The following is a 12,125-nucleotide window of genomic DNA, read 5'->3' as shown; positions in this document are numbered from 1 at the left end:
AAAGGCTTCATTGATAAGGGATTCAAGCAGGAAAGCTATCACAAAAAAAGAAGTTTCTGGTTGCTTCATAGTAAGATGCACCTAGCAGACAGGATGTTATTTTTAAGATGAAAGAACAGGTAGAGAGTTTTGAAATGGGCTTGTGAAGGTAATAACTGTCTGGTGAAGCTGACTCTCCTGATTTCTGGTGTACAGTTGATTGAAAGGATATTTAGTATTGATTTGATACCTCTCTATAAACATTCTCCCTGCAAATAAGTGAAAGTATAGAAATGCACATCAACTTTATTGGTCACCAGCTTGCCATTGTCCAGTATTCCAGAGTTTATGATCCCCTTTGTTGTCCCTATAGAATGGCTTTAAAGCTCACTCAGTGCACATTCAAACTTCTGGCATTTTGCAATTGCTCTTTTATCTTTATAATAAAACACGTTTTTAACAACAATTAAATTTTGAAACAGCTTGCTGGCAGATGGGGTGGATTTTCTATCTCCTGAAGTTTTCAAAAGTGTCTTTCAAAAACATGTTCATTTTATGGTCTGTGTTACAGAGAAGACTGAATTAGAGTATCATCGTGTTTTTTTCTTGACTTTATTCATATTTCTATTTTCTTAATTTTTGTTATTATCTATATATTGTTTTCTCTATCTTTCTAATTCCTACCTAAATTTACATTTAATACATAATCTTTGAGTCACACTGCTTCCAGAAACAGCCAAATATTAAATAGACCTGGTGGTACGGATTACGTGGCACAAATTACTTGTGCCTTGAATGTTTCCAGGGATGGATCCATCACCTCTCTGGGCAGCCTGTTCCAGTGTTCTACCACCCTCAGTGTAAAAAAAAAAAATTATTCCTTATATATCTAGTCTAAATCTACACTCGAATCTACAGTTTGAAACTGTTACCCCTCATCCTATCACAACAGGCCCTGCTAAAATAACTGTCCCCGTCTTTCCGTAGGCCTCGTTTAGGGTACTGGAAGGCCGCTCAAAGGTCTCCCTGGAGCCTCCTCTTCTCCAGGCTGAACAGCCCCAACTCTCTCAGCCTGTCCTCACAGGAGAGGTGCTTGATCCCATACTTCAAAGTCTGGTCTCAATTATAAAATAGAATTGAATATTGATTTTTATTTTTATTTTAGCTAATTTAATAGTTTAGGTTTGTGGTGTTTTTTTTTTTTTTTTTTTTTTTTGTTTGTTTGTTTTTTTTTTTTCCTGAAGTGAGGTAACAGGTTTTGGTGCTTTGTATAAAAATTGCATTGCGGAGATATTAAGCTGTGGAATGTGGTTACTACTCACCTGCATTAACCATTTAAAGAAATTTCATAGGATTTTTTTACTATGCACTTATGTGTGGATTTAAATAACCTTTATTAATACAATCCATTGAACAATAACATACATTTAAAAATGTCATAAATGCAGAAAAATCTTAACTACCTCAGATACGCAGTGGTCACCATTTATAAACTCAGGCAGATTAATGTTTGACTGGCAACTGCATCTGAAAAACTGCCTTGATGTCCAGTTGATGCCTAGTAAGAACAGCACACCAAGGACCAGTTATGAGGCTGACAGTATTTAATATCTTCCTCAAGAACCTGGATGAGGAGACAACGTATTCCCTGGGGAAGTCTCAAGGTGATATGTGACAGGAGGAGGGAAGAGGCTGACCTGATGGATGGTAGTGTCACAGTTTACAGGGACCTTCACAGCCCTGAGAGTTGGGCTAACAAAGTCTGTAGTGTTCAGCCAGAATGGCTTTGCAGGTGTAAACCATTTGTTGATTCAATGGAATTTAGAGACTGACATTGGTTATCATTAAATAAATAATGCAGATTTTCACATGAATTTTAGATGCTTTAGTTCAGCTTGCTTTAAACTCTCTTGCTTCCTCTGCATATAGAAGAATTTGGACTGCAGGTGGAGCATTGATTAACAAAATCTGTTCAGTAGCTACGCTTGAAACACATACCTCAAGTGTAGGCTCCCTTGAGTGTTCCTGCACTGCCTGACAGTTATAGGCGAGGGATATTTGTATGGCTGCACAAGCACACAGGATCTGAAAATTGGTATTGCATAGAGCAAGACAGCTTTTCAGTGGACAATAGGCTGTTTCATTATATCAATGCTTTCTAACAGTTTGCTCCCTTCAGACCTTCAAAAAACTAAATTCTGCTTTGCCATTAGAGTAGGTTCATCTATTATGTGGCCTGAATAATGCTATCTGGAGGTAAGTCTTAGAGAAAGAAAATGCCTTAAAATGTAGAAGTGGAGAGATAATGTAGTGGTGTATGTGTCGGTCCAGTATCCATCACTGTGAGAGGTTTAATGTCTTTATCCTCATTTTTTTCTAATTGATGAGTGAGTCTGATGCTTGAAAAGCCCTAAATCACAGATGCTTACGTGATGGAATCGCTATTGTCAAAGTGTGGAGGAAAACGGCACCCTATTGTTGCAGTCTGTTAAAAATGATTTGTTGAAAATTGACTTTGAATGTTTGTACTGGAGGTCAGAGTTCCCTATAGAGGGCTCATCCTTCCATAGAAATATCTAGAAGTGCCACAGATATGCCTTGCTATTTAGAGGAGTGATTTTGATATAAATACTTACCTGGAAGTGCTTTTGATTCATTAAAATGGGAAAAATAAGTGGAGCAAAACAGCTGGGACAGTTTCTAAGTAAATTCATCAGTCATTCAGGAACTATGCATTTAAAATACCTATAAATAATAGAATGCTCCAGCTAAATGGAAGCCTTTTATTGATGTGTAAGTACAGTGTCACCCTGAAATTTCTTTTTTAACTTACCATTTCCTTTTGTTTAGAATCACATCGGGCAAGTTATATTTTTCCTGCTCTTTCAACTTTATTTTAATGGCATTATTTTGTACGGTGTGTGACGTGAAATTGTTGCACACAGTTGTTAAGCTTTAAAATTACTTTCTGGTACAAAATAATTATTTTGGAAACTCTAACTTCACTCTTTAAAAAAAATATCTTGGAGACTGAAAAATAATGGGATAACTTTTGTGTTTTCCCATTGGTGCTTGTAAATTCCCTTTATACCTTTTCTTAGAATATATTATATTCCTTTAAATATCTTCTTTCCCTTCGGACGATGTTCATGGGACTACTGATCTACAAAAGAAGACAGGATGTTGGAAACAGGTGGAGTGAAATACTGAGAACCTAGGTTTTTCTTTTTATTGTGTATGTTTAGTCGTCACAGGTTTACAAGGAATAAATAAATTATTTATGTGTACATAAGGAAACAAACATTTAGGGGTTTTAAAAATTTTATTTTAATAGATAAAAAGATGGCCTATCACAAAGTGAATGCAGACCAGAGAGCACAAGGACACTCTCCGTACCTTGACAACGATGAGCTCCAAGGCACAGCGCTGGAACTGGAATGGGACATGGAGAAAGAACTGGAGGAGCCTGGCTTCGACCATTTCCGACTAGATGGTGCGGTTCAGCATCACCTGGAAAACACTCAGAGCCCTGACCTTGATCTCGAGCCCATCCAACCATCATCTTCTCCAAAGGGAAGATTCCAGCGGCTTCAGGAAGACCCAGACTACATCTCACACTATACAAGACAGGCACCAAAGAGCAACCGTTGCAATTTTTTTCAGATACTGAAAGTATTTTGCACTGCTTTGATTTTATTTATTTTCGGAGTTGTGATAGGATACTATGCACGCAAGAAATGCCCTTCTCCCTCAACATCTCAAGAACCAAATAATCCTCATATCTACCATGAAATTCTCAAGGAAATCAAAGCTGAAAACATTCAACAGATTTACAGGTACGTACCCTGACGTGTTTTTGTCTAAATGCAATCAGGTGCCAATGTTTAGACTACTTCTGTTTTATGTGAAATCTTATTTACAAACCTTGACTTTTTCTTCCTGTTCAGTTTTCTCTTGATGCCTGGGAAACTTGCATAATCATACATGAAACTAGAGTAATTTTTAATAATATGGATTTGTGTTAGTGGTTATAGTGGTTATAGGTTTTGCTTTAATAATGTTACGTTACTAAATGTATTAACACTACCTTTATGTACATGAATTGAAAAACACAGATAACACAAAGTGAATGGAAATATGGATGATAGACTGGCTGTGCTAGATCCACTTGATTGTTAAGTAACATTGTTGAAAAGCAAGATTTTAGATGGTGTTTCGTAATATTTGGTGCTTTAAGAAATCCCAATCTAATCTCTGGCAAATACGTGAATCCTGGCTTTCGTTTTTCATTTTTAAATCCATATGGTGAAGTCTGCATGAGTTTAGGAGGGAAAAATTGAATTCTGAAAGACTGTGGTTTTCTTCTTTTTCCTTTAGTACCTGTTCTATGGATATAAAATGTGGTAAAATATCTACTGACTGGCTTTGCTTTTTTTCCATGTGGAATCTTTTCACTGCTTTGAAAGTTTTCATAACCCATTTCTATCAGAGTATAATCACTTTTCTGTTGCAGTAAATGTGGAAAAAACTAGGTTTTCCTGCCAACTTTTGAAAGTTCTTTCTGTATGAGGGGTCAGATGAGCTTATTTCTGGCTTCTGGAACTGCAGGTTCTTTTTTCATGATAAAGGAAACGCATCGCAAATGTTTTGATCGGTACCGGTTCAGAAGCAGCAAAACTTATTTGAGGTTAGAAAGGATTGTTGTCGTGGACATCCAAAGCATTGTTCTTGCATGGTTCAGAAATATATTGGAAGTAACCACGAAATTTTTCTAACATAGTTTTTCTTTGTTGTATTTGCTAAACCAAGCCTAAAATCCTGAATCAGTTAGTACCATGTTTTGAGCCAACACTGTTTTTAAATTCAAGTGAAAAACTAGGTATGAAGGATTTCATGTCAGCTTTTATGTGCTAAACTGACTCTGCTTTATATAGATCTAATTATTTTTGTAATGGGAAAGTGTATAGGTGATGAAAAATGTTGATTCTGAATGGTAAAAAAAAAATAACCTCTTTGACTTCTCAGAGGGTAAACAGAATGGAATTCTGTCTTTAGGCTTGGTCATGAACAAAGTATTGGAATAAGCTAAGCCCTAGTGATTGGCTGTTACACAAATTACAGTAAATCGCAGAGAAGTCTGTCAGTCTCAGCATAATACACCAATACTTTGTGTTTGAGGACTGGGAATTGCTTACCATTTTATTATTTCAAAGGACAGTTTAAAAACATCCCTTTTCAACTCAATTTTCAAAGTATTTCAGCTAGCTATTAGGATATTAGTGAGAATCTGGACTTCATGTAAAATGAGTTGTATGACTACTTTGGAACTTAAAAAAGACTTACGTAGTTGCTGTCCTTTAAATAATATAATTCTTAATATTTGGTAATTTTTTTTCTGCTAATAGCATGATTTCAACAAATGTGGTCAAGCATTAATCCAGTTACCTATGAATTATGTATATGAATATATAATCGATACTTTTAGCGTAGGGCATTACCCACAAGAATTTTTTTAACCCAACATTTTGATCTGAGACAGCTTTTATCCCATGTTATGTGTTAAGTTGCTTTCTTTCGACATCTGTTTGGCAAGAGTCAGAGCTACTGCAATTAAACCTGCGTATATGTAGCCCCACAGATACGGAACATGCAACATATGTTGCTTGGGAAAAAAAAAAAAAGCCCAAACCTGAAAAAAATCAATATATGTTATTGTTAGACTTCTTTCACTATAATATACTTTCAGTTACAAGAAATAAGTGACAGCTGCTTAGCTTGCAATTTCTAAATGTTACTGAGAATGACGTTAATTTAATTTTCTTAGCTTACTACTTAGATTAGACTCAATAACAATAAGGGATTTTGCTAACAGTCCTAATAAAAGACTTAAGAGAAAAAAGTGTAGAAAAGACACAGCAGTGACAAGAGTATTGCCTGAGCAGACAGCATCACCTTACTGTGCTGGGAGGTTTGCGGTGGAAACTTCCTTTTGGGATCAAATCTTCTGTGGTCCCATGAAGCTTTGAGAATTGGGACCATCTGGGATTCGAAAGAGGTTGTGGCGGTGCATCAGGGGAATTGGGTTGATTTGGCTGGGATTTGGACTGGATATGTGTGAGCTGAGTGCCAGCCTCTGTTAGGGATGGAGGATCATGTAGGATAACAGCGGATGGTCTGCATGTGTTGCTGAAATGAGAGATGCAGGCGTTCCTGTTCAGCTTCTCCATTTGAGGCTCTTGGTGAGAGCTCGTGTGCCTCTCTTCCCCCAGTTCCATACTGGCCATCTACATCAGCCAGGCCCATATTAAGCATTTCCCCTGTTTATTTGGTTTACCTGGCAAGGCAAACAACAATGTGTGATGAACTGACCCCAACCCCTGTTCCCTGTCCCCTTGCGCCACTCAGTGGGAGGAGGTAGAGAAAAATGGGAGTAAAGTTAAGCCCAGGAAGAGGGGAGGCATTTTTAAGATTTGGTTTTATTTCTCATTATTCTACTCTGATTTGATTGGTAATAAATTAAAGTAATTTCCCCAAGTTAAGTCTTTTTTTTCTCATGATGGTAGTTGCTGAGTGATCTCTCCCTACCCTTATCTCAACCCACAAGACTCTCATCATATTTCCTCTCCCCTTTCCAGCTGAGGGAGGGAGTGATAGAGTGGCTTTGATGGGCACCTGGTGTCCAGCCAGGGTCAAGCCATCACATCCCAGCAGACATCCTAGAAATCATTAGGTAAGAAAAGTCACTGTGTTGGCTTTTGTTCCTTCGACTTTGCACCTTGTCTCCTGTGAAACATCAATGCTACAGAAATTCAGTGCAATTTAGCACGGTGTAATTAGTGGCCTTGGCCAAGTTGCTTAATTAATGATGCAGCCTAAGTAAAGATTATCTCTGTAAGCATTTTTTTTTTTTAACACCTCCCCCCACCCCCTCTAGGGAAGTGCTTACAGTGTTGATGATAAAAAAGCAGAAGTTGGTTTACTTCTGATGGTTCAGGGGTTTGAAGAGGGCTAGAATTGTCAGAGGTGCCTAAAAGGGAGAAAGAAGTCACCACAAAAATGGAAGAGTTTTCTTTACCCTGCACATTGCATTTTACATGCTGCCAAAAATTAGGACCAATATTATTACAGTATTCAGTCAGTAAATCTGACATATTAGGAGTGTGAATACTAAATTTGCTGAGGTAAGTATTTTTGAGAGAAACAACCTGCTCTATAGCAGGGGCAGAGTCAGAACTGGTAAAAACAGACATAATTCTCCAAAGATCACTGAGCCGAAAGGAATCCTGTAGTATTATATCAGTTTGTGCCATGAATATGACTTCTCTTCGGTTTTCTTTTGGAAGATATTTGAAAAGGTTTTAGTTCAAGTGTGGCGTAACTTAGCTCCCACAAGCCTTCAGGGTGAATATGAAAAGGGCATAAATCCCACATCCAACAGAGACCAGGTAGAAGTCAAGATGCAGAATAACTCGGGCACTGTTTAAAATTATATCCGTAACCAGCAGAACTCACAAGGGCAACGCAGATGGACAGAGCTGGTAGAATTTATAGGCTGAAAGTAGGCTATCTCTTGGGACGGCAAGATTGAGACTTCATGCCAAGACTGAGTTCTCGGAGCCTTTTTAGAGAGAGAGGGCACGCTTTGAGTCTGTGGTCTTGCTCCCTGTGGAATGTGCCTGCAGCTCCGAAATATAATTGTTAGAATAGGAAAAGTCCTGTTTTCAAAAGTGATGAATGCATTTAGATGTGGAAGTGTCTAAGGTTTATAATAAATGCTTAAGGTCATAAGAGAGAGACCTTCAAAAATACAGAAACACTCAACAATTTTGCTAAGCACACTGTTGAATTCTCAAAAGTAAACGAGCCCAATATTCAACAAAACTAGACATTTTTAAGCTACTTCTTAAAATGGCATTCAGATTTCTAATATCACTTAAATGCATTTGAAAATTCAGCTGGTTTTTACTTCTTGCTGTGTATAAAAGGGGAATGATGAAGACATGTCTCTTTATCCTCTTGCTGTGCATGTGCCAGATGCAGATTAGCTATCCAGTGGTCATCACCACATAATTGAATTGTTCAGCGGATTTGTGTTTGTAACGAATGGATCAATGTTATCTTTTTTTTTTTTTTTTTTTTTTCCTTCCCTCCCCCCCTCCCCAAATTAAAGGTGTGTTTGCTATTTGTGCTGTGTAGTGTCCCCTCTGCCTCCTGGGTGATTTTGTAAAATTTTTATTTTCTTGCCCTACCTTCAGGAAGAAAACAAGGGAAAAAAATCTGAGACACTCTAGTCTGGAGTTAGAGGGAGCATTGTCACTCCCTTAGGTTACTCTCACTAGCTGCCAAGATTCTGGTCATCATATATGTTGCAAAGTGTTCATATTTTAGAACAGTAAACATCTGAGTTTTGTGCAAACTGAACTTTGGTGAGTGTTTTCAGTTAAGGCTTGAGTTGAATATTGTTAACAAAATCTAATGGGAAAAGGTAATGAAAGCATAGAACAGCCTAGATAGTATCTCTTTGAAGACCTTTCATACTGTAATAACTACTGCTATCTAATTTGGCAGTATTTTCTTAAAGTACGCTGTTGCATGTTTAACAGTGCAGAGCATTTCAATAGAGAAAGGTGAATAAGAGGTGGTATTTTTATTTTATATTAAATTATTTCAATTTTGTATTTCCAAAGCCAGGTAAAAATGAAACAATCTTAATTTGTTTGGAAAATGTGGAGCTATCATATTTATTTCATAGGAAGTTATAATTTTGGGATTGACTTCTTTAAATTGAACCGATAAACAATGATTCTTGTTGAATAGTAAGTGTAAGAGAAAAATAGGCAGTTGTGTTGATGTCAATTATAATTATAGATGTACTTTATCAGAGTAGTTAACTTTCTCAAACACTGGTTTTAAAATTCCAATAGCCTTATACTATGTAATTCCTTTCAACAATGGTACACCTCGGTTACTCTCAGATTCACAGTCCTCTTTGGATACTGGATTTCCATGATTAAGGCTGGGGAGCCACAGACAGAAGTGTCTTTGCTTTGCTCCTCATCGGTCTATAGAGCAGCTCCGATATTCCAGTTCCACTTTTTGTCCTGTATATTCTCACTCAAATGCGTTCTTCACTATCATTTCCACCCACCCCAAGCAATAGGGAGGTTTAAATCCCTTTGTAATACATCTAGCTGTAACTAACTGTCCTTTGGAGGTGTATCTGCTCCTTCTTCCAGCTGGTAATATCACCTGGAGAATGTCCGAAATCCATCTCTGGCAGGAGTTGATTTGTGACTGGTGCCGGGTGCCATCCGTAACTTCAGTTTAATTCTTCAAAGGGCTTTGGGAGAGTAGGCAGCAGCAGCCCTCCTGTGCGGTCCTGGCCAAAGAAACAGAAGTGCCTGTGCAGTGAGAAAAGGAGTTTACTTGCTTTTTCTGACAGTGAAGTGAGAAACTTCCATACCCTAGTGTTAGTTGCTCCTGATCAGTACCGTTAAAACCCTGGAGCCTCACACCTTTTTATCGAGTAGAGCCTGCGGAGCACAAACCTAGCAAGCAAAGAGAGCCCAGAACTTCTCAGATTTTTGTTCTGGAGATTTGGACTGAATTAAATTTACAGACTGCTGCTTGGCAAAATTGACTTTGCTGCCCCAGGAATGAGAAATCATGGCAGGAGCAGAGCCTCTCATTCTAAAGGAAGGATATGAGGAGAGAAAGGGCTCTGGTGCCTGCTTCCCATGGGAAAGGCACATTTTATCCCTGCTACTGTTAATTAATAGCTGCACGCTGAGACATCCACGTGGCTGATGGTAGCAGTCTGCTGGCCTAGACCACTCCTCACTTTGCTTGTGATCTCGGTGGTTGTCTTTGTGTCCCCTGTACGCAAGCAAGTTCTGTTTATTGTAATGCCAACAATTGAAAAATGCGTTACCGAAAGCAAATCTCAGTGGGAACTCATCCTCGTACCTCCTGTATATCAGTATTGGATATTTATTGTATTGCCAAAAAAATGCAAAGATTAAATATAGACTGAGTCTGAAGTCCTACCTAGTACGTCTTTAGAAATGGATGTGGAAATTCTTTACTGCAAGGGCAGTGAGGCGCTGGCACAGGCTGCTCAGAGAAGCTGTGGGTGCCCCATCCCTGCAGCGCCCAAGGCCAGGTTGGACAGGGCTGTGAGTGACCTGGGCTGGTGGAAGGTGTCGCTGCCCAGGGCACTGAGTTTGGAACTGGATGATCTTTAAGGTCCCTTCCAACCTAAACCATTCTGTGTTCCTGAGTAACTAGGGGCTAAGTGAACTCTCTATGTTTATTTCGACCTACGCTCTGTACAATCACTTGGGATTCTCTTTATTCATGTGGTAATTCTCAATGTGTATTTATAAGTACAAAGCCCCCTTTGAAAAAAGAGATAAGAGTAATGTCAAACAAGTGAAATTTCCAACTTATGCTTCTGCTACCTCCCCAGCGAAGAATGGCTCTGAGAACATGGGGAGGTGCCTTTTGTTGAAGAAAGATGCCCTGCATGACCTGAGCGGTATCTGTGGAACGGCGACTTGATAAATTTAGACTCCAGATACCCACTTATGTCAAGTATGATTTTTTTTTTTTTTAAAACAGAAAAAATAGGTTATATTTATACTTCAGAGGTGTTAATAGAAAGTCTTGTCTGTTTTATAGTTTTCCTTGGTTTCATTCCACTTGCCTTTTTGCCTTTTTTTTTTTTTTTTTTTTACTTGACAAACATAGCTCTTTCATTTGTTTTTCTGTAGATGAAAGAAGAAAGCATTATATTGATTCAGTGCTTGACAGGAAGGTGTAAGTTTGTCCCCGTTAGGGTCAGTTACAGCAGCATATGCTTATAAAATTCCTCTTCTTTTTTTAAGAAATGTCTTAGCTTATGGTTTACTTATCATTGAAAGGACATGTTTCATGCTTCAAGTCCACCAAAACCAATTTTTCTTCTTGATTGATTATTTTTTTTTAATGGCAACCATAAAAATATATTGATTTTTAGATGTTTGATTTGGGAAACAATTTACAGTAAAGTCTGATTTTTGTGTTATAACTGTGCCTTTTGTAAATGAAGTACACAGTGTTGCCTTAAAATAATTTTGCTAAGCAATACACCAGTGATATAGTAATGAATTAGATCCAATAAGCTGTATATTCACGTTGGCATAATAAGTAATGACTCCCTTGGTAAATTTCTGTATCTGTCACAGTCCCTTTGAATGGCTTCTGTCTTACTGCTCCTTTCTCAAAAACAGCATACAGATTTGTGCCAGGGGAAACAGGAAGAAAAAAAAAAAAATCACAATTGGGCCAACTTACCAGTTCAGAAACTCTTTAAAAGACAAAAAAAAAAAAAAAAGATTTTATTTTGCCTTTGAGGTGGGAGAAAATAAGAGTGCTTGGCAACCTCTGAGACCTTTTCTGAAAAGAAGAGAAGCAGGAGGATTTGTATGTAGTGTCATGGGGTGTGCATCATCTATTGTCAAAGTGAAAACTGAGAATGATGCTTTTAAGTATTTTAAGTGTATCATTCCAGGATGTGTATTTTGTGGAATAATAAAATGCATAGACGAGCTAATTAGGAATTTTTTAAAGATTTTTTTTTTTTAATTATTGTTTGCTTTTTACCCTGTAATTCTGCTTTTTTTTTGTGTGTGGTACAGTGTCTGTTTCAATGCACCATTCACAGGCTCAGGCTGGAAATTTGAGAGGGGACATTGGAGGACAGCTCAACGCTGCTGAGAGGTTAGACAGGATGGAGAGGACTGAGGGTCACAGTCCTATTCTGCATTAGGTGGAACAGGACCTGACACCTGAACTTCTCCCATTGGAGTACTTTTCTACGCAGCATCTGCGTGTTGGTACAGCACCTTGCATTTTCTAAGAAGAAGTAACACTAGGTTTTGGTAGGCTATAAGAGTGTAAATTAATTTTGCTCTGATCACTTATTTTTGGATTGCATAATCTTACTTATTTTAAAACTAACCTTGCTGAAATTGCCTCAAATTCATCATAGCAGAAGTGTGGTTAGGGTTTAGAGAGAGAACCAATTTCCATGGCCATTAGCTATCTGCCTCTTCACCATGACTCTGAAAAGTGTGGGTCAATTTAGTCCCAATTAGAACAGCAAT

The 12,125-nt window shown here is 38.0% G+C and overlaps 1 protein-coding gene across 1 annotated transcript in view; it reads left to right on the top strand.

Moving 5' to 3' along the window:
- The first annotated feature begins 3,122 nt into the window (after positions 1 to 3,122).
- Positions 3,123 to 12,125, top strand: part of NAALADL2 (N-acetylated alpha-linked acidic dipeptidase like 2) — a 242,639-nt gene continuing 233,636 nt past the window's right edge. Inside the window, exons 1-2 of the mRNA XM_086754882.1 lie at positions 3,123 to 3,177; positions 3,314 to 3,815. Of these exons, the coding sequence (XP_086611008.1) occupies positions 3,123 to 3,177; positions 3,314 to 3,815 (557 nt within the window). The remainder of the gene's footprint in view (positions 3,178 to 3,313; positions 3,816 to 12,125) is intronic.

The sequence above is a fragment of the Chlamydotis macqueenii genome, chromosome 9, assembly GCF_036417535.1.
Source record: "Chlamydotis macqueenii isolate bChlMac1 chromosome 9, bChlMac1.mat, whole genome shotgun sequence".
Classification (NCBI taxonomy): domain Eukaryota; kingdom Metazoa; phylum Chordata; class Aves; order Otidiformes; family Otididae; genus Chlamydotis; species Chlamydotis macqueenii.
This window is presented reverse-complemented; position numbering and strand designations above follow the sequence as displayed.